At 40.9% G+C, this 23,377-nt stretch overlaps 1 protein-coding gene across 2 annotated transcripts in view; it reads right to left on the bottom strand.

The window, feature by feature from the left end:
- The window catches only part of Herc2 (HECT and RLD domain containing E3 ubiquitin protein ligase 2), a 184,166-nt gene that overhangs the window by 17,440 nt on the left and 143,349 nt on the right, over positions 1-23,377 (bottom strand). For both annotated transcript variants that reach the window (XM_055607517.1, XM_055607518.1), the window contains exons 70-83: positions 22,742-22,895; positions 15,135-15,242; positions 13,483-13,614; positions 12,790-12,948; positions 12,582-12,700; positions 11,920-12,045; positions 11,331-11,486; positions 10,407-10,522; positions 10,119-10,317; positions 9,142-9,356; positions 4,004-4,181; positions 3,401-3,562; positions 1,455-1,546; positions 891-1,030 (exon numbers count right to left, since the gene is read on the bottom strand). In XM_055607517.1, the coding sequence (XP_055463492.1) occupies positions 891-1,030; positions 1,455-1,546; positions 3,401-3,562; positions 4,004-4,181; positions 9,142-9,356; positions 10,119-10,317; positions 10,407-10,522; positions 11,331-11,486; positions 11,920-12,045; positions 12,582-12,700; positions 12,790-12,948; positions 13,483-13,614; positions 15,135-15,242; positions 22,742-22,895 (2,056 nt within the window). The remainder of the gene's footprint in view (positions 1-890; positions 1,031-1,454; positions 1,547-3,400; positions 3,563-4,003; positions 4,182-9,141; positions 9,357-10,118; positions 10,318-10,406; positions 10,523-11,330; positions 11,487-11,919; positions 12,046-12,581; positions 12,701-12,789; positions 12,949-13,482; positions 13,615-15,134; positions 15,243-22,741; positions 22,896-23,377) is intronic.

The following is a 23,377-nucleotide window of genomic DNA, read 5'->3' as shown; positions in this document are numbered from 1 at the left end:
CTAGTCCAGATCTCTGGACCCACAACATTTGCCACTCTTAACTCCAATTTGAAAGCCAGTAACAGCAGGCCTAGAGTTCCCCACTTTGTAGATCTCTCTATACCTTTCTAGCCGCCTCTCTGACTTGTTGTCTCCTTTTCTGATCTAAAAGACTTGGTGACAATGCTAAGACTTCCCACTAACCAACATTTCCAAATTGCAAGGTAGACTCTTCAACAACCCTGATTCCATCTGGATCATCTCTGACTATTGTGTGAAAGTCCTCAAAAGTTCCTGTGACCCACTTCTAGGACTTAATTATAAGCCTCAATATAAAGTTACACTCACAGCTATGATTTGCTATAGGGAAAAGCCACCGTGTAAAACCAGGCAAGGGGATCTCTGGGACAAAAGTAGAAGCCAGATACAAGTTTCTATAGTATTTTCCAAATAGACATGCACAGTACACTACTGTCCCACTGCCAACATGTGATGACTAGTGTGAAATACTGTTTTCCAGGCATGATGGCACAGATAAGTCAGAATTTTCACTGGGGTGGACAATGGTCATCTGGCACAACTTAAACTCCAGACCCTAGAGGAAGGCAGGTATCAACACAGACCACATCATACAAACAGTTCAGGCACAGTGAACCCTACTCATTATCTGAGGCATGAAGGAACCCTGTGAGGATAGAGCTCCCAGATGCCAAGGGCTGACCCACAGCATGCCTATCTTCAGGATAATATCTCTGACTTTCTGAATAGCCACACAAGATACATATTCATGAGAAAAACACCAGGGACTGAAGATGATGGGGTCAAACCCATCCTCAGTCTCTAGAACTACAGTACAAATTTTGTTAATCAACCTTAGAGTTATAGGCCTCAGTTCTCAGGCTTGAACCTACCATCCTCTGTGCAGCACACACAGTGCAGGGAGCCAGTGGCGATAGCAATCACTTTCTTCCCCTGCAGCCCTTGGACCTGCCGAGGTCTCCGAACATGGTCATCGGACCCATGGCCCAGACGATGATAATCACCTTTGCCCCTGCATAAAAGGAAAGCATGCAACTTACTGGGCTATGGTCATCTGCATTCTACCCTGCCACCCTCCACCCTGCTACCCTGCTACCCTCATGGTTTAAGTTCTGCACTCCAACACCCAAATCACAGGCTGTCACAAAAGTTAACAAGAAGGCAGTTAAATTAGTTTCAGTGGTTTTAGGCACTGGAGAGATGGCTCAACAATCAAGAAAACTTGTTCTTCTAGAAGACCCAGGTTCAATTCTTAGCACCAACACAGTAGCACACTATCGTCTCTAAATCCAGTTCCAAAAGAATATGATGCCCTTTTCTGGCCTCTGTGGGCACCAGGCACCCATATAGTACACAGACATACATGCAGGCAAAATGCCCAAACAAAATTAAAATTTTAAAATACGGTTTTAGTGAGATTGCTCAGTCTGACATACCATGTATAAACAGCTCCAGACTTGGTAAGTGCGACCGAAAACTGAGATCCACATTCTACTTTAACTACTCCAAGGCCAGTAAGAGAATCAATCTAGAAAGGGAAAAGGCTCAATCAGACAGACTTTATCAAGGTCACTGATGACTGCTGCTATCACATTGAGACTTAACTAAATCTAGAAAGAACTCTGAACTCATGTCAAACATTTCATTAATATTTGACATGTTAATACATTAATATTAATACAATATTAGCATCTAACAAAATCAAAGTAATTTCAGGAAGGAAGCAGAAATGTGATATAGCACAGTAAGACACTGAACATGTTATCAAGTGAAGTCTAAAGTCTTCTGTCCCCAAGACTGACATGAAGGTAGCAGTCTCCAATAAGCCCTACTTGTCCTCAACTGCATCCAGCACTGTCAGACTCCGAGACCCACAAGCAAGTAGCCACAGATAGCAGGTGTCAGACCCCGAGACCCTCAAGAAAGCAGCATCAGACAGCAAGGAATATTGGGATCCCGGTCCTCTGACCAGGTTAGCATAATTAATTCATCCTCAGTTAGCATGCCTGTGACCTGTTTTGACTCCATGAACACCCAGCGTCTATCCTCTACTTATCTGGTCATTACTTCTCCTTATCAGCAAACTCTGCTCCTTATGATCTCTGTGTATGTCTTCCTACTTAATCTCCTAATTAATTTTAAATCAATTTCAATTTAAAATTGATTTGACTAAAACTTCATTCTCTTAACTAGTCTGTCTGGATCTCTTGCCCTGTCACAGTGCCATCAGTAATAACCTCCTCCAGATTTTCCCATGTCCAATATCCTAATGCTTTAATGTAAAAAGCCTTCCTTAGTTAATGTAGTCCAAGGCAAACCATTTCCTTTCATGAAAGTAGAAATTCTGAGCAACTTAAAATGAGGTTACAGTATATCTGTACTGAGAAAAAGGAAGGGTGACAGATGACTAAAGCGGAGCCACCCTGAGATTCACATGCAGCATTCAATGTTAGAGAGTGGAATTTAATTGAATTTCTTTATTTTATAGGGTCTCATTATACAACCCAAGGTAAGCCTTGATTTTACAACCTGGAATACTGTGATTATGGCATAGACTGCTATGCCTCACTGTGAATTTTCATTGAAAAACTTAAAACTTAATTAGACTAAAAAAGTCATTCTGAAATTAATAGCAATTGCACTGTGAAGCACAACTCCAAATAAAAGCTACATGGTTGGACCCAGGACCCTCATGTGAAGGGCTCGCGGTATGAACCACCCGGTCAGATTCCACCCCAGGATGTCTGTGTCCCCTGAGTCTCTCTGTTCTCAGCAAAAAAGTAAAGTGATCACACATAAGCCCTAGTCTTCTTCCAAGTACCCCAACTGTACACCACCACCCTACTCACACACTGCAGCGCAAACAATCTAACACACTGACCTAACAGCAGCTAGACACACCACCCCTCAGTCTCTACAGCAACCCACCGAAGACAGTCAAATCAGGCTACGGTATTGCTGAGTCACTCACTTCCTAAAAAACAACACAAGGGGCCCCTAACTTAGGCCTATGGATCTGGTAGGTCATGGCCTCTTCTCTTTACCTTAAATCCATTATATCTACTAGAAGAAAGCTCTAGTCTATATGGTACATTAGATGATGCAGCCCCTATTTACTACTGTAAACTGAAGTGAGTGGAACCATTATTATCTCTATCCCTCAAACCAACCTATGGACTAATAAAACCACAGGCTCTTTGAAATGCTGCTGGATTACATGCTTTTCCCAAATGGACACAAACAGCATTTAAGGTATCCAAATGTCCTGGCCCTTTCACTCACTTTTTTACTCCAGTGTACTTCCTGCAATGAACAGAATGTTCCTGAGAAACACACTGAAGGGAAAACAATTGGAGATCTGGGTTGCACAGACAGGAAATACCTTCATAGGCACTTTGCAACCGTCACTGCCTCCTCGGCCAAGCTTGCCATAGTCTCCATCTCCCCAGGACCAGACAGTATCATCATCAGTGAGGCACAGTGTCTGGGCATCACCACTGCCACAGGCAATGTCTATGACACGGTGGCCCTGTAGTGCTTCCACCTTCAGAAAAAAAACAGATTCAGGGTTCAGCTGACAGTACACGATGGAGATCACTGGGGGAAAAAAGGCTTTATAATAGTTACTTTGTGAATGTTTATGACTTTACAAAGAGGGAATTTTAATATTTATTTAAGATAGAAATATACTCTTCTATGTGTAAATAATATAAATTTATATTTATATGAAGAATATAAATCTGAACTGTAGGAAGCACACATTGGTCCCAATGAGCCAACCATGAAGACTGTTCATTTACACCTTTACAAGGAATGTTGTATCAACACAGTGTATTTCTATCAACAACAAAACATACTACAACCACTGACCCTAACATAAAAAGAACACAGTACCAAAGACAAACTGCTCCATCCCTCTTCAACACTCCAGCATGAGCAGACACTGGAGTCTGGACCTGGGCATTTAAACCCAGTACCTTCTCACCAGTTTTGGCTTTAACTGGTCCTCACTGTCACTGTGCCCCAGCCGGCCGTATCGGCCTTTGCCCCATGTGTAGAGGTCTCCAGCTGCTGTAACACAGGCACTATGGGCTCCACCAGCAGCAACATCAACCACTTCAATTCCTCTCAGGGACTCAATGACACGGGGGCGGTCACATGGACTGCAATCAAATACAACAAATATAACAAATATATTTTATTGTGACATATTTTAAAATTTAAACATTTTTGTTTAAATTTAAAGAAAAACTTAAAACATTTCTGTTTGCTACCTATTTATTTTTCAAAGTGTGCCTCTAAATATTCCCTCTCAGGCAAGTGATTATTAAGCCAATAAAGAAGAACCATTTAGAGAGCTGGAGTGATGGCTCAGTGTTAAGAGCATTAGCTACTCTTCCAAAGGTTCTGAGTTCAATCCCAGCAAACACACGGTGGCTTACAACCATCTACAATGGGATCTGATGCCCTCTACTGACTTTCAGGTGTACATGCAAACAGAACATTCATATAAATAAATAAATAAGTCTTTTTTAAAAAGAAGAATCATTCTGCTGTGAAATCAAAATTTCATGATTTCCTGTTTATCTTCCGTTATACAGGTTAACAAAATGCCAAAAAGCAGGGCTTTTACAGTTTTAAACAAAGCCCATGATGTGTTTTCATAAGGCCCATCTATGAGCCAGAGAATATTTTGTTCATGTATAGATAGGTGATAGAGGTGTGTGTGCCTTTTACCTGGCCCTTATGCACGATATTGATTTGTATTTTCCTAATAATGTCTGGTTATGATGAAGGTAATGATATCTTTAAAAAAAATGAGTTAGTGTATAAGACTATACACTATAGTTTGGTGGTTGAGAATCTGCAAGCATCCCAAAAGCTCCCAAACAAACAGGTTTAGTGATACAGACCTGTAATGCCAGGGGGCTCAAGAGGAAGATCACGGGTTTGAGGCCAGCCTGAGTAATTTTAAATACAAAAATCCTGTCTCCAAAAAGAAAAAGAAATCAGTGAAAATTCTTTCTCTTGAATGTTCTGAAAAAGGTTACATTACATCAGCATTCAACAGTCATTTGGTTTGGGAGATGTGTTTTCAGGAAATTATTATTTTTCTGAGTCTGTGGATTGCTGCTTTTTTGTTTGTTTTTGAGTTTGTCCAATTCTTTTTAAAAAGTCAGTTTGTTGCCATAAAGCTATTTCTTAAACTGTGGTCTCTGCTCTGTTTGAGACAGGGCTCAGTATTCAGTCCTCAGCTGCCTAGAGTACACTATGTAGACCACAGAGAAGCCTGGCCTTTATCTTTTATCCTGTCTTTCCCCAAACACCCTGATTACAGGAAAACATAATCACACTTGATTGCTACTTCTAGGTTTTTTGTTTGCTTTTTGCTGTGGTGGTTGTTTTTGTTTGTTGTTTTAATTTTAAAGATCTATTTTACTTTGGTGGTCCCAAAGACTGAGCTCAGGGCCTGGGGTAAGCAAGGAAGGTGGGAAAATGCTTAACCTCTAAGCTACATCCCCAGTCTTACTCTGTGATCTTTTAACACCTGCAAACTACGTATGGAAACCCTCATATCTGAAATTCCTGTGACCTGAAATCTCTTTTCACTATCAGTCTTGATAAAAGTTTTGCTAATTGTATTTACCTCCAAGAACCAGTTTTCCTAACTACTGGCCTTCTGTGTTAAGATTCTGACCCTTTTGTCTGCTCACTTTTGAGTTTCATTTGTCCTTCTTCTTATTGGAATTCCTATATTATAGTGTATACAGTCTCAAGTCATGGTTTTGTACCATTTTTTTTACTGTCTTTAAAAAAGACATTTCACATTATAAGTTTCCTTCTAAGTACTGCTTTTTCTGGATCTCACACATTTTGGTAAGCTAATTTTACTTTCATTCTGCTTAAAATTATTTTGTATTTATCTTTTCATCCGTTCTTTGATCCATCAGTTATTTCAATGTTTTAACTGCTTTTCTGCCTCTTGACTAAGATTGAGCACAAAAATGTTTAATTTGCTTTCCAAGCATTAGAGGATGATTTCCAAAGATCTGCTATTGATATCCAATTTAATTTCCCTGTACACAAGAGAATAAACTTTGTATAAAATTGTATCCTTTTGCTTTGCAAATCTGCTATTTTGTGGTCCAATACATAGTCTATTGGTAGGTGTTCCATGCCCACATGAAACGATCAGAATTTTGTTTGGCACAGTTTTCTTAAAATGTTAATTAGGTCAAGTTAGTTGGTAGTTACCCAATATTTCATGCATTTCGTATTTTTAAAATCTACTCACTTTTACCAAATATGAAAGGAATGGTATTTAAAGCCATGACTATAGGGATTTGTCTAACTTACCCTTGCAGTTCTAGCAAATCTTTTCATTGCAATTTTTTTTTTTGTCTGTTTGTATGCCTATGTGTCTGTAAGTATGTGTCTGTAAGTATGCCTATGCACAACATGAGTGCAATGCCCTTAGAAGGCAGAAGTAGGTGCTGGATCCCCTGGAACTGGAGTTACAGACAGTTGTAAGACACCATGTGGGTGCTGGGGATCAAACCTGCTTTCTCTGGAAGAGCAGCTAGTACTCTTAACCACAGAGTCATTGCTCTAGTTCAATAGTTGGAGCATATTTTTATTTTCATCAATTTGCAATGTCTATTAGTTGACTAAGATTAACATTTACTATGTTAATGTTTTCTTGATGACCTGAGTACTTAATCATTAAGAAATATTGTAATCCTTGTCAATATTCTTTGCTGTGAAAATATATTTTGTACGCTATTAATGTAAATATTGTGGGTTTGTTTGGTTAGTTTCAGCATGGTATACATCTTCCCAACATTTGAACTTTAGTTTATTTTAAGTGTGTGCAGTGCACGTGTACATGTGTGGGTATGGAGACCAAAGGACAATCTTGGGTGTCATACATCTTTCACGGACTTAAACTTGATATGTGTGCTGGGATTACTGGCCACTGAGCCTCAGGGACCTGCCTATCTCTAGCACTGGAGTTCTATGCAAATGCCATCATGCTTTTAAACAAACAAACAAACAAACAAACAAATACCCCAAACTAACCAACAAGAAACCATGAATTCAGGGAGTCAAACTTAGGTCCTCAATCATGAAACAGACTAAGCCATCTCCCCAGACCCTAATCAGATGTCTGATCACTACACCTGACATAAACATACTTGCTTTAAGATCTCACCTTGCTGCTTGTTTTCTACTTGACTATGTTTTCTGATTGCTTACCTATTTTATTACTTTATTATTGTTTTTCACTCCTTAAATATGCCTTTAGCCTACCACAGCTTAATCTGACCCCTTCCACCTGCTTTTCAATATTCTACAGTCAATTTACTTTGGCACAGTATTTATTTTCCTCATGTTTCTTTTGCTTAGGGTTTTTTTTTTTTTTTAAGATTATTGCACTTATGAGTTTATAGCTGTTAAACAATTTGGAACTTCAGTTATTTCTTAAAAATCTTCCATTCCCCTCTTTTAAATACTCTAATTACTAACACATTAAGCCATTTGGTACTGCCCCATAGTTCACTAGTGTTCTGTCATTTGCACATTCCTTTCCTCCTGTGTTCTCACTCTGGATAGTTTCTATTGTTCTGTCCTCCAGTTCACTGGTCTTTTTTTCTATAGCAATTATTCGGGAATTAATTCCACCTAATTCATTTTCCTTTCTGTGAATGTATTTTTCATCTTTAGGGTTTTGAGTTAGGCATTTAAATAATTTTTAGGCTCTACTTAACATGTTCAAGGTTTTACTTACTTACTGACAACATGGTATATAGCTAAAATAAATAAATTCTATCACTGCAGCATTTTTGAACCAGTTTGATTGAATAGTTTTCTTCTCATATGGGTGTATTTTTTGTTCTGCATATCTGCAATTTTTGAGTGGCTAAAGGACATTGTAATGTTTAGCTTGATAAGAGATTTATTTATAGTCATAAAAATAATTGAGCTTTGAGTTCTATTTTTTATAAAACATGGTTTCAGTTTTTAAGTTTTGGTGGAGGAATCATATCAACAGTGTATGATTCCTTTTTCCCCTGCTAGTGGGTATTTATGTATTTATTGTTATGAGTGTTTTGCTGCATGTAAATGGACCATATGCATGCAGTATCTCTGGAATTGGACTTACAGATGGTTGTGAGCCTTCCAACAAGGGTGCTTGCTGGGAACTGAACCCACTTCAAAAGTGTTCTTAACTGCTAAGCCAACTCTTCAGTCCTTCGTTATTACTTCTGTGCTCTGATAACATATGAATTATGGGGTTTCTAGGACCTCTCTGTGAGCACCAAGGATTGTTTTCTTAGGCTTCATGTCTGAGTGCCTTACTGGGTTCTACAGGTCCCTGGGGTCTCCTTGTACAGCTCTCTCTTCTGTGGTGCTCTCCACAAAGTCTCCCTTTTCTGGCCTCCTTATACCTCTAATTCTGTCATCCCTAAACTACAGGATTCTCTTACTGTACGCCAGCGTCTCTCCTTACTTTGTAACTTGGAAACTGTCTACTGATGATCTACTGGGAAAATTTTTTGCACTAGCTTTCTTTCCTATTTCTCAGGGAACTCTATATTGCTATCTCACATTCGGTGCCGTTTGGGCTCCTGTATATTCTGTCTGGTGTTTTTTAGTTATTTGTAAGATATTCCTCCATTTCCACTTTGGGTGGTAGATGCAATACATTTTTAAAAACCAAAGTCTGGTTCCTTGGTTTGAAGAGTGGCACCTTCCCCATCACTTATGCCATTTCTTGTATACTTAGAATTTTTGGTATCATGCAATGATACTCAAAATGCCCAATGTGATTCACTGAAGAGTAGATAGACAGATGATAGACAAGATGATAGACAGAATGATGTTTAGTATTTGTAAAACTTGTAAATAAAAACCTCAAGACTTCATGTTTCCTTCCCTGAATAGGAGTAATACAGGTAAGCCCATATACAGTGACATGTTAACCTAATTCTAATAAATCTGTCATTAACATCCCTAATTTGAGCAAGTTATTGCAAATATTCTAAAGGCAAAGACCAACACACTGTGTCAACACTAAAACAAACCAAGAAAAACATTGAAAATTATATTTTTATATAATACCTTCTGTTGCCATGTCCCAACTTCCCATCTTCTGCCTCACCCCAAGAGTAAACTTCTCCTTCCGAAGAGAGAGCAAGGCAATGTTTTCCTCCTGAGTTCACAGCAACTTTCTTAATGAACACATGTTGAATGGACTCCAGCAGTGTTGGAGTAGACACTGACTCTGTCCCTCCAATCCCCAGTCTTCCACCGGCACCATAGCCAGTAGCATAGAGCTAAGATGAGAAAACGTAAATATTCCTGTATTTTGTAAATACCCAAAAGAATCGGCATTCTATACATTTTTACACCACAGAGAAAAATTTAACCTAAAAATCACAGTAAATGTTAAGAGTTTATATATTGCTATGGTTTGGAGACTAGTCTCCAAATGTACATGTGTAAAAGCCTTGGTCCCTAGGGTAGCACTACTGAGAGATGGTGGAAATTTTGAGATATGAGGCCTCTTGGAGGAAAATCCTATGGGCTACTGGTGGCATGTCTAACAAGATGTAACTGGAGGACGGTACCCCCTTTCCCCATCCAATATTGTACCCCAGTTTCCAACTACAAAGATACAGCTCCTGTATATACAAAAGAAAAACAACATAAGCAGGCAAACTGAAAAGGAACAAAGATTCACTTATAGATTATGGCTATCTAGAGAGAAGCATGAGCTGCATTACAAAGAGAAGAGTAAAAAAAAACAAACACACAAACAAAGAGAAGAGTAAGACTGACATCAAGTATTTAATTTTTAAAAGAATACAGCTAATAAATATAGCATACTTCAAAAATAAACAAATACAGTAGTTAAAATACATCTGAAGATTACACAGGAATATTTAAGATCATTATCTGCTTTTGGTGAAATCATAAACATTTTTCAGATAGTATTTAAGCACAAGTCCTTACACATACAAAAACCAAACAAAATATCTAGTAACAACTTTCTCCATCTTAACAACAGCATAATATACAAAAAAGTGCACCCTTACCTTGCCATCAGCTGTCACAGCAAACAGTGTCTGCTCTCCTCCAATTAACTGCACTGGTCTGAGAGTTGCAAGTGCTTCACAAGGAGTAGGAACTTTCACCTTTGCACCTTCGATTCCTCCAAGCTGCCCCCTATGATTATGGCCCCATCCATAAATGGTTCCACTACCGCCAGCAGAGAGTGTCCAGTCATCTGGCCGCCTACAACAACATTAAAAGAACATCTGATGTGAGAGAGAACTTTGTACATAAACACTTATATACAACATTGTTTCTTAGTTCTGAAATACCTGTTCATCCACTGCACAAGTTGTTCATCTTGCTCTCTTTTAAAGATGCTGTGGCTTTCGTGAAGAACATCCATATTTTCACTGTCTGCCATTAACTCACGAATTTTCTTAGCGACCTACAAAATATTATTATGAGTCAAACAAATAAGTTGGGTGTGGTGACTCACATCTATAATCTCAGCACTTATATGGCTGAGGCACGAGTTTAAACACAGCCTGGAGTTCCAGTCCAACATAGGTTAGTGTGAGGCCTGACTTATCCTTTCTTCCGTACAAAATAGTAAAAAAACAAACAAACAAAAACAAAACAAAAGACAGTTAAAGTAAGAAGACAGGAGAAATCTTTAAATGGGAATATAAAGTTATACCAACATCAACATCATGATTTTATATATAGTATGGAAAAATCAGTATTATCACATCAACTCTTAGATGGTTTAAGAAAAGAAAGGGAGGGAGAGAGAGAGGGAAGGAGGGAGGGAGGGAGGGAGGGAGGGAGGGAGGGAGGGAAGGAAGGAAGGAAGACCTGGAGAGATGGCTTAGCAGTTAAAAGACTGGCTGCTCTTCCAGAGATCATGAGTTCAATTCTTAGCAACCACAAGGTGGCTCACAAACATCAGTAATCGAATTAATTCCCTCTTCTGATGTTCATGAAGACAGATGACTCATATACATAAAATACATACATAAATAAATCTTTAAAAATGTTAAAAAAAAAAAAAACCCTTCCATACCATTTCATTATATCTCAGTACTTTGGTAAAAATTAATTGAAATATTACCTATTTTTATCCACAAGTTTCTTTATGGTATTTCTTAGCAAAACAAACCATGTCTTATTATATTGGCATATTTTTCATTATAGTCACACCTCAAAAGCAATTCCAAAAATAATGTAAAGTTTTTTGTTTTTGTTTTTTTTACCTCATCAAGAAACAGACGAGGCAATGGTGTTCTTTTGTCCAGGGCCACAGCAACACGGGAAGCCATACAATATCTTCGGAACCAAGCCCATTTGTGGGTCTCTGCACAGCAAGGGAGTGTGTCTAATTCCAGGTCACAAGCAAGAGCCACTAGCACCTGCAGTCAACAAAAATTTGGAAACACAGGGATTCTTCAAAACACAGTCAATGTTTGAAAGAAGGCCACTGGCTGCCAACCTGAGATTTGAGGGCTCTTATTCCCAAGCTCCTCACTTTCTCAGAGTGAGTTTCTAGGAATACAACAGCTTCTGGAGACACAGGACCCCAGACCAACAGCAGTGACAACACCCACAGCATACAATAACTAAGAACATTTGTGTATCTCAGAGCATACTAATATAAGAAAACAGCTTATGTACTAAAGGCTTCGATCATGTAACCACTTCGTGAGATATATTTCATACTGCCCTTTGGTAGTACTGGACTCTCCCTAACAAGTCTATGACACAGCACACTACCATAGCAGCTCCCAGTGGCTCTCCCAGCCAAAGAGCTGCATACTACCACTTTAAAAATAAGTAAAATATTACCTTAAAGAATGGACTATGGAGCAGCTGTTTGCCACCTCTCACAATAGGGTCTTCATATTCAAACTGCCTTTGCAAAGCTTCTGGAAGGCCTTTCACCAAAGCAGCAAGAGCACTACCTGTGAAGCTCTTACAAACAACAAAACAATATCGGTTATAGAAGTCTAGAATACACAAGAGCCCCTGGTTTCTTTTGTTCTTATAGAAATTTATATTCCCTCAAAAAAGTGGGGGGGGGGGTAACTTTTCAATTTGGGAAAAGTTTGTGTCTATAATGAAAAGAAACTATCAACATTCAGAATGTTTGGTCTTGGTTTTAGATATCCACTCCCAGGGAACTTTCCCTCTCTGGCATACAAATCCTGTCCTTCTTCTCCTATGGTTGAAATAACCTGAGTGAAATCTTCTCATTACAGTACAATAAAAGGGAAGTGGCCAGTCAGGCTTGTAAAATCTAGTGCAGACCTATATTCACAGGGGTCAAATAAAATACAAATTAGACGAGCTTCAACTTAGCAAATTCAGCCACATGAGAAAAAGACTGGATGTGACAAAAGTCTCATACAGAATTCCCAGTTCTTCTTGCTGGCTTAGAGATTGTAAGGATTAAAGCAACATATTTATTCCTAAAGGGTCACAGGTCAGGAAACCCTAGTGCTTCATACCAAGGCTCTTGTTTCCCCATCATTTTCTCCCAGCAGCCTGTTTATGTTAATTGACTGTCCAAATTCTGTGGTGAGCAGTCTCCTCAGCCTCTGAAGAGCCCACATCCTATGACTGGCAGCTGAAACAACACACAGGGAAAGGTTAGAAGCTGGACTACTTTCTTCTAGCCAGGTACACTAACATGACCATTGGTGGAGTACCACTAACCTAGGGCACTCAGCTGAGCACATGCAGCCAGAGAGGCAGCAAGACGAGGGACAATGCTTCTGTTAGAGGTGAGATTGAGTCGGAAGTCCAGGAGACAGGTCACTAGGTCCATGGATGGACAGGAGAGGACACAGCGATCGGAGAGTAGGTCCTTAGGGCCTGTGAAGAAGTGCTGCAAATGTCCCTTTGTGATATGGTGGGGACCACCTCCTATGTATAAACTCACAAACTCAACTCCCAACTGGAACGCAGTGAAAGGTAAGCCCACAGCACTGCCATCTAAGTTATGTAAGGCAATTTTTTGCTCATTTGTTGCTTGCTTGTTTTCCTGTATTGGGGATTGAACCTAGGGATTGTACATGCTTTGCAAGCATTCTACCACTGAGCAACCAGCTCCAATCCTGGGCCGTGCAGTTCAAACTGACATTTAACTGTGAACCAAAAGCATTAGGAGCTACAACAACCAGTACCAACTCCTTTCTACAAGAGGTAAGGATGGCGCTAGGTACCCTGACACCTGGAAGGCTTGGATGGCTCTCTGTCTGATACTCCCCAGGTAAGGACTCTTAACAGTGTTTTCTCCCAGGGCAGCAGAAGACAGCCCTTAAATCATGGAATGAAAAGTATGCACAGTTTCACTTGCTTGGGTGATAATCACAGCAGGAGATTAACAAATGATCACAGCCCTCTTACCTGCGGCTGGCATGATGGGATAAACTGTGAAGCGCCAGCCCCACCCATTCACAGACCCATCACTGATGAACTTCCACTTTAGCTCATCACCAGGGATACGCAGTTCACTGGACCAGTCAGACCATTCTCGACCTAGCAGAGGAAAGTACACCCTGGAATTAGGATGACTCCAATATCAGCCACCAAAACTCCCAGATGCAAAACAAAGTTGTTCACATCAGGTCCAAAGGTCAGCTAGCTCCTCCAGCCCAAAACTCTCAAGCTTACATCACAGTGGGTCAAAGCTATTCTATCTTTCCACAGATTTCTATTAAGCCCCTGATCCAAGTACTGGAGAACCTGAAGGCGCATACATACACACTGCCCCAAAAGAAGCTATGACCAAAAAGAGAAACAATTATGCACATAACTAGATGTACTGTGACAACTACAGGGAGAACAGGTTCACACCAAGGTAGATTCTCAGGATGCTTCTGAGTATGACAGGTCGTTGGTAAATGGCAAAAAGGGCCAAAATCCCCACAAAGGGTATTTCTGAACAATTCAGCATAGCTAACACAAGCTAAATTCAAGGAAGGAATGGAGCAATTTGGTCAGATCCAAAGGTCTGTGGAGCTATGTGATGGTCTCTTGAAGAGCAAGAGACTGGGCAACCTACTGCTGTAGGAGCACGAGGCAACAGCATATACACAGCCTGCTGGACTTGCTTCTCAAAGCAGCAAGACCCAGCACAACTAATAACACAAATGAGACCTCTTTTGACAGACATTTATCAAAATGCCAGAAAAACCATGTCCATCATCATTGTACCACATTAAACCAATGACTTACGTGACACCATGCAATATAGTCATGCTGGTTTCTACATACACTTTGAATGGTAAGACAGAGACAACATGCAGCCCATAAAACCCCAAACATTCACACTTAGCTTTTCACAGGGAAAATTTTTCACCCTTTATAAAAGAGGATATAGCATAGTGGCAGAGTGCTTGCCTAGCATGCACAAAGACCTTGGATTTGATGCTCAGCTAGGGAGGTGTGTATGTGTGTATGTGGAGGGATGAATGACATACATACACACACCATCACCACCACCATTAAAAAGAAGTGAAAAGACACACACATGCATATCCTTGCATTAACAGTTCTAAAATGCTCAAAGTTTTTAGGTAAGCTTATTAGACTCCTCTTCCCAACCTCATGGAGCTCAGCGAGTAGACAAAACCAGACCCCAAGCCTCTCATCCACTGTGCACTCTGCCCACCATCCAGCACAGCACTGGATGAGCCAAACCCTCACTGCCATCAGTCAGAACAGAATTCCTCTAAGCTCTGTAGTATGCCAACAGTGCTGCAGGTCCCTCACACAGTACTCTCACACATCCATAGCTGTCCAACTGCCAGGACATCTCTCATACCAGACACTCAATAACCCTCTCTGATAGTGGTATGAAACACAGATCACACAGATCATCTTATTCAAAGACCCAGAATGAGGAAAACAAAATCTACTGTTTTACAACTCATTACCTTACTATGCCTTCCTGAAAGTTCCCATGGAATGAAGCACCAGTGTCCTGCCTTATGCTAACAACTCCATTTACAGAACACAGTGAGGAGGACGGTCCCTACTTGCCCTCCCTTCTTCACCTGACCGCACCGACACAATCCTGTTGACACCATCCATGACAGTGAGAGGATCGTGGCGCCTCTCTGTGGAGCACTGCCGGTCAAATTCCACCCTGAGTCCTTCTGCACCTGGAGTATAAGCAAGCAAAAAACACAGTGGAAACTCCAGAGAGCAAGTAAAAGTCACAGTTCAGGAAGTAGGATGAGAGAAACAAGAACCATGTCTAGGAACTGGCAAAGAACCAGCACCAAAATCACAGCCTTAGGCTGCTCACCTTCCCCATCATTTGCCCCTGACAGACAGCTCTACCCATGGACTATAAGGCCAGAAACCACCCCACTTAGCCAATCTGTTCTGTTCTCTCACCTCCAAGCAAACTTCCATGTCTCAATTTTATCATCTGACCAAGCTTGATCTTGAATGCCCCCCCTAGGTCTGTGAGTTACAAACTTGGTCCCCCATTTGGCACTACAAAGAGACAGAGTAATCTTTAAGAGGTAGGAGGGGCCTTATGGTAGGCCCTTAAGTCTTTTTTTTTTTTAATATTAATTACAGTTTATTTACTTTATATCTCAGCTGTAGCCCCCTTTTCATTCCCTCCCAATCCCACCCTCCCTCCCTCATCTCCTCCCTGCCCCTCTCTAAAGTCTACTGATAGGGGAGGTCCTCCTCCCCTTCCATCTGATCCTAGTTTATCAGGTCTTATCAGGACTGGCTGAAATATCCTCCTCTGTGGCCTAGCAAGGCTGATCCTGCCTCGGGGGGAGTGGGGAGGCAAAGAGCCAGCCATTGAGTTCATGTCAGAGACAGTCCGTGTTCCCCTTATTAGGGAAACTCCCTTGGATGCTAAGCTGCCATGGGCTATGTCTGAGGAGGGGTTATAGGTTATATCCACACATGGTCCTTGGCTCCAACCAAGGCCCTTAAGTCTTTAGGAGTGTGTTCATAGATAGGACTGTGGGAATCTGACTCCTTCCAGTCTCTCTTTGCTTCTTGGCTGTGAGATGAGTGATTTGTATTTCACTTCCTGCATGTATTGCCCTGACATGATGCCCGTGCAAAGTGACTATGGGCTGCAACCTCCAAAACTGAAAGGGGGAATAAACCCTTACATTTTTTACCTCGAGTATTTTGTTATAGTGATCGGAAGGTGACAAACACAATTGGTTCTGTGAACTTCTGATTTATAGCCAAATCTGATGTAAGCTATGGGGTGACATCTGAAATAGGGACAGACTTATTGGACTGTACCCTTAACCTTTGGGTGTTCTAGTAGTGGCAGAACTGAATTGCTGGTATTCACTGAGAAATGCTTAATGTAAAGTCTCACTATTTGGTATCCAAAGTCTTGTGAGAACAATTAGGGGAGACCCTGCAAAAGGAATGAGAGCAAAAGGAGAGACTGCAGGACTTCAGGTTAAATTCACCATCACAGAAATATACTGTGCAGTTCCTCATGAAGGACTGACAGCTCTGACTAGTTTTAGAGAATGGATTTGAATGTTACATGAGAGGACATAAGAAGTGAGTGGGAGAAAAACAAATTATATTGGACTGGCCCAGATGGCCTGCAGAGTTACTAAGAAATTACTGATTTTGGAACATATTTTTGGTTGGTAGATAGATATGAAGTGAGAAAAAGAGGAAGATAATCATCTGATTTCTACTTAAAAGCTAGGTAGAAATACTTCTTGTTCAATTTTTATTGCATGTATGTGAGTGTATGTGTGTGTTTATGTGCCTGTATAGAGAACAAATTAGGTGCTACTCTTCAGGCACTGTCTGCCTTGGTTTTTGATAGAGTCTGTCACTGGCCTGTAGCTCATTAACTCTGCTAGGCTGCTTGGTCAGTAAGCCCCAGAGCTCCGTCTACCTTACTCCATTGGCTGGAGTCCAATGTGCATGGGGTGGGAATAAAATTTAGGTCCTCATGATGACACAGCAAGCACTTTACTTAGTTATAGCTCTAGCTGACACTTTAGTTTTTAAATTTTTCTTTTTGTGTTTTCGCTTGCTTGTTTGTTCTACTTTTTCGTGTGTTTTTTTGAGAAAGCGTCTCACTGTGTAGCTCTGATGTCCTAAAATTCACCATCTATACCAGGGTGGCCTCAAACTTACAGACCTCCACCTGCCTCTGCCTCCTGCTTAAAAGCATGCACTACTACACCCAGCTCTTTTTTTGGGTCTTTTAGACAAGGTCTCATTTTGTATCCCTGGTTGACCTGGAACTCACAGGAGTCATAGGCTCTGCCTCAGTGCGGAGATTAAGGGCTTATGCTACTATGAACAACCGTGTTTTTAAAATTTGTCATGAAAGTGTAACAGATTAAAATGGAAACAAAACAAAATCAGACAAAAAAAAAAAAAAAAAACTTTCCCAAACCCTACTTCATTCTGAAAGTTAAAGAAAATGATCTACACATTAAAAACGAAAAAAAAAATAAAACTATTAAAAATTACTATTAGAAAAATCAAGTATGGAGTCATACCCCTACAGATAATGAACATTGGCCAGAAAGGTTTCACATACCACAACTGCCACCATTACCTCAAAACAACAGATAAAAAGACACAAGACAGCAAGGAGCAACAGACAAAAATTAGGAAACCAAAATATGTAAGTACTAAAACTCACACACAACTTACAACAACAACAAAACTTACAATAACAACAAAAAAATTTCAAAATGAAAATTTAAGTCAGAAAAAGAAGACTCAGAAAGCACAACATAGACAGACAGAGGGGTAAGAGGTAAAAACACCCAAGGAAGGAAATAGCCAACACTAAACCCAGGACACCCAAAATACAGATATCACAATGCCTTGAAAAGGAAACTAAGTTAGGGACTGTATTCACAAACTGACTCAAGAAAATGCTCTGGAAGAACGTTACAAACTAAAAGTACATCCTTTCTCTGCAAATATTAGCTAGGATGACAAACGTGAACATAGACTCTTATATAATTTTTATAGCAGAAAAGCACAACAGCTTAAAGGAGGAAACATTAGCTTGCTCATACTTTCACAGATGAATAAGTGATCCAAGGACTTAACAGCAGAAAAGCAACCTTTTAAGTTCAAATGGCACGACCTGTAGTGGACAAGACTGACCCAGGGATCTACACAGGAATTTATTGCATGCTCAGACAAAAGGCTGAGGAAGGACTAGTTGATGCAGTAAAACTAAGGTTACAGAACAACTAAAAGGAGCCATTATATCTAAGACAAGAGTTCAGATTGAGACAGGAAAATCTGAAGAAGAAAGAGATCCTGCCAAGTTCCTAGTAATTGATTTTGGTAGTAAGAGAATTAATATACCAAGTCTGTTCTGATCAGGATCTGACATTAAGAAAAGAGATGCAGATATGATGGAACAAGGTTAGCAGACATCTTGCATTTTAAAACTGTAGTTCACTTTGCCTTTCTGAATGGGTATTGAACATTTTAGCCAGAGTCCTCTTTCTTGATTAGTTTTTTTAGGTGTACAGATTTTAGTAGGTTTATCCTATATTATATGTCTAATATCCATTTATGAGTGAGTATATACCCTGTGTCTTTCTGCTTCTGGGGAACCTCCCTCAGGATGATCTTTTCCAGTTCCCACCATTTACCTGCAAATTTCAAAAGGCAAAGAGGATGGATATCAGAAGGAGAAAACAAGGAACAGGACAGGAGCCTGCCACAGAGGGCCTCTGAAAGACTCTACCCTGCATGGTATCAAAGCAGATGCTGAAACTTATGGCCAATGTTTGGGCAAAGTGCAGGGAATCTTATAAAAGAAGTGGGAAATAATAAGACCTGGAGAGGACAGGAGCTGTACAAGGAGAGAAACAGATCCAAAAAATCTGGGCACAGGGGTCTTTTCGGAGACTGATACTCCAACCAAGGACCATTCATGGAGATAACGTAGAACCCCTGCACAGATGTGGCCCATGGCAGTTCAGTGTCCAAGTGGGTTCCATAGTAATGGGAACAGGGACCGTCTCTGACATGAACTGATTGGCCTGCTCTTTGATCACATCCCCCGGAGGGGAAAGCAGCATTTCCAGGCCACAGAGGAAGACAATGCAGCCAGTCCTGATGAGACCTGATAGACTAGGTTCAAAAGGCAGGAGAGGAAGACCTCCTCTATCAGTGGACTTGGAGAGGGGCATGCCTGGAAAAGGGAGAAGGAGGGTGGGATTGGGATGGGAGGAGGGAGGGGGCTACGGGGGATACAAAGTAAATAAAATGTAATTAATAAAAACTAAAATAAAAAAAAGAATGTAAAAAAATAAAAATAAAACTGCAGTCCATATAAAAGTTAGTCATTGGCTGGAGAGATGGTTAAGAGCACTGACTCCTCTCCCAAGAGGTCCTGAGTTCAATTCCCAGCAACCACATGGAGGGTCACATACATCTATAATGAGAATTCGTCCTCACTTCTGGTCTGTAGACATACATACAGACCAAATACTGTACTACATAATGACATAATAACTAAATAAATCTTAGAGAAAAAAAGATTTAGGAAAGTCAGTCATTGTGATTACCCATCCAGCTCATTTCTGTCACTGAAAATGTTTTTTTCAATTTAATTTTATTTATATATTTATTTATTACAATTTATTCACTTTGTATCCCCACTGCAGGCCCCTCCCTCATCTCCTCCCAGGCCTATGCACCCTCCCTCTTCTCACCCTATGCCCTTTCCCTAGTCTCCTGATAGGGGAGGACTTCCTCCCCTTCTATCTGACCCTAGCTTATCAGGTCTCATTAACACTGGCTGCATCATCTTCCTCTGTGGCTTGGCAAGGCTGTACCGTACAGGGGGAGGTGATCAAAGAGCTGGCCATTGAGTTCATGTCATAGACAGCCCCTGCCCCCCTTACCAGGGAATCCACTTGCAAACTGAGCAGCCTATAGGCTTCCTTTGAACAGAGGGTCTAAGTCCTCTCCATGCATGGTCCTTGGTTGGAGTAACAGTCCCTGCGGGACCCCCAGACCCTAAAGAAGATCCTTAATTCTCATTCAGAAGGGCAATCAGGATAGACATCAGAAGTAGGAGAAGACAAGGAACAGGACAGGAGTCTTTCACAGAGGACCTCTGAAAGACTCTACCCACCAGGGTATCAAAGAAGATACTGACACTCATAGCCAAACTTTGGCCAGAGTGCTGGAATCCTTATGGAAGAAGAGGGAGATAGAAAAACCTGGAGGGGTCATGAACTCCACAAGGAGAACAACAGGGCAAAAATGTTTAGAAACAATGACAATATAGTAGCAATAAGTCTCTTAGCACCAAATTGTGCTCTTGAAACCACAGCCAATCCTAAGTGGAAGGGAGATCATACAAGACAACCCTAGAATTCTTGGCCACTGCAGACTGCATGGGAGCTATGAAAAAACCCACCAGAACTACTTTGGAAGTCGCATTGTCAATGATTTCTTAATGACATAAACACACAAATATGACATGGGCACTTTGGACAAGTGACAGGGAAAGGATTCATTCTCCTAAAACACAGTAAACACAAGGAAAGAAGCAAGCCTATATCCTGCCTTTCTCCTGTAGACAGTATCACTGGTTAGTCAACTAAAAGGTGAGGGAAAATACCTTTCTAAAGTAGTCTGGATAATAAGCAACAAGGAAGCAATTTAAAGAAAATAATACTATTTTGGTAACTCCTGATGAATCAATAATCTTGATGCTGAGTAGCAACAGCAGCTGACATCTTAAGGAGCGATGTGCAGTTCCTCGGCCTGAGTTACACTGCCGAGGCTGGTAGAAATCAACAAAATAGCTTGCCAAGTGGATGAACCAATGACACATTGAATCAGGACCAGGCTGAGGAACATGCTGAGGTGTGGGAGTGTACAAAAGTAGATTTGGACCAAGAAGGGTAAGTTCTGCCACCTAACTGCTATAGAGGAATGTTAATTCAGAAAATGGCTGTTCTAGCAAGAGATCACATCCAAAGATCTTCTAGGTCTATATAATCTGGCCGGAATACATGCTTTAATCCAGGCGACAGAGACAAGCAGATCTGAGTTCAAGGCCAGCCTGGTATAGAACAAGTTTCAGGTAAAGAAAAGCTTAGGTCTAGGCGTGGTGGTACCTGCCTTTAATCCTAAACAATGAAGGTAAAGTTAATTTGTACAAGAAAGTACCCATGTTCAAAAGTAATGTTTAATTGAGGGGCAGAAAAACTGACAAATCAGAGAAAGACTTGACAGAACAGGATGCAGCTAACTCTCATGAAAAGAGAAGAAAGGGAAGCTACTTAAGGGGCTATGCAGAGAGAAAGACTAGAGGAGGGGGCCAGGTGCACCAGGACAGTAACAGAGAGACAGGATACAGACAGAGAATAAGCTAAACAGGGAAGACAGAACAAGTCAGAGAATGAAACAGAACCTGAAGGTTAGAGTAAATTGCTGGAGTTAGTTTGAGGCCAAACAGAGCAATTCAGGGGCTGAGAGAAGCCAGATTGAATAAGTTAGCTAGGAGAGAATTTTGAGCCAGAATAGCTGACTTGAACCAGCCAGCTCAGTTAAGAACAAGAAAGGCTGAGCTTATTAAGTCTCAGAGGCTGAAAATGTTCTAGGCCTTGGTTAGATTGTATGGAGGCTAGAAGCTTTCAAGGTTAGGCCTAGTTTAGCAAACAGAGGCAATAAGCCCCCAAGATGACAATTCTATCAGGCAAATAAAAGTTCTTTTGCCAGACTGCCTCAACAGATAAACCATGTAGTAGGTAAACAGGAAGAGTGAAAGGAAAGGAGGAAGAAACTAAAAATATATACTTGAGGAACAGAGGCTCCCAGAATTATACATCAGAGGGACTCAACATCAGACGACTTCAGTCCACAGAATGTGGGGTCAGCTGACTCGAGACCTAGGTCTTCAATGAAGGGGAATTTACCTGATAGTGGAATTGTTAGATTTTTACTTAGGTATGTTCTAGTTAGCTGCAGCTATTAACTTGAGAAAGCCTAGAGTCACCAGAAGGAATTCCAATCAGGAACTGCCAGGTCAGATTGGTCTGCCTGATATTGATATGAGAGGCCCAGCCCACTGTGACCAGCACTATCCAAGATTCAGATATAAAAGAACGGTGTTAGTGTAGAAACCTTGCACTTTACAACTGCAGTCAAGTATCATCATACATACAAAAGTCAGTTACTGTGTCCAACTATCCATCCAGCTTATCGCTAGCCATTGAAAATGCCTAGAAACAATGACAGCACAGTAGCCAGGCCTGGGATATGTAAGAATGCTAGGTGAGCATAAGCTAGTGAGCAAGCCAGTGAGCAGCACCACTCCACAGTTTCTGCTTTAATTCCTGCCTGAGTTTCTGGCTGACTTCTTTCAATATGGATATGACCAGGAGGCATAAGCCAAATAAAATAAACCCTTTTCTTCCCCAAGCTGTTTTTGGTAATGGTGTTTATCACAGCAACAGAAAGAAAACTTAAATAATGTAGCTGCTATGTTGTGTTTTATGTTACAAAGGTTTTGGAAAAGGATCTGAAATAATACTATTTCTTATTTTTCACAAAAGGGAAATGACTGCTGCTCTGAAAGTAGCTGCAAAACAAGCCTTTCTACAGATAGTGGACCGTGCAGCCCTTCCCATGGCGCTCCACATACCTGGTATCTTCACTGTGCCACTAGTGGATGTGTCATCTGTATAGGGGTGGCTACTCTCTACCACCACAGGCTGGGAGGAAAGACGGCCACTCTGTGAATCTGTGGCTACATCTTCTAACTCGGTGACACAGAGCTCCAGCAACATGTCTGCCACCTAGAAAAGAACAGAGAAATAAGTCAACGGCACCCTGGGTCTTCCAGGCCCTATCCGTGCTCATCCTACCCTGTGCTTTTCTACAGGATAAGCATGGCAGAGTAAAGAACTTGGAGGAAAAAGCAAAACAAACAACCCAAGTTAAGAGGCTGGGGAAATGGCTCAGTTAACAGCAAGCATATGGACCTGAGTTTAGATCACCAAAACCCAAGTAAAGAACAAGGTATGGCAATGTACACCTGCATCCCTAGTGCCTAGGAAGCAAAGACAGGTGGGTCCTGTCTTTCCAGCCTATCAGTGAGTTCTGGGTTTAGTGAGAGACAGTGTCTCAAAAACCAAAATGGAAGAGTAATGGAGGAAGACACCTGACACTGACTTCTGTCCTCAACATAAGCAAGGAAGGGAGGGGAAGAGGGGGGGAGGGAGGGAGGGGGAGAAGGAAGGAAGGAAGGAAGGAAGGAAGGAAGGAAGGAAGGAAGGAA

This window comes from Psammomys obesus, unplaced genomic scaffold, assembly GCF_907164565.1.
Source record: "Psammomys obesus unplaced genomic scaffold, mPsaObe1.curated_primary_1811, whole genome shotgun sequence".
NCBI lineage: Eukaryota > Metazoa > Chordata > Mammalia > Rodentia > Muridae > Psammomys > Psammomys obesus.
The sequence above is the reverse complement of the archived record's forward strand: the minus strand, read 5'-3'. Positions and strand labels throughout refer to the sequence as shown.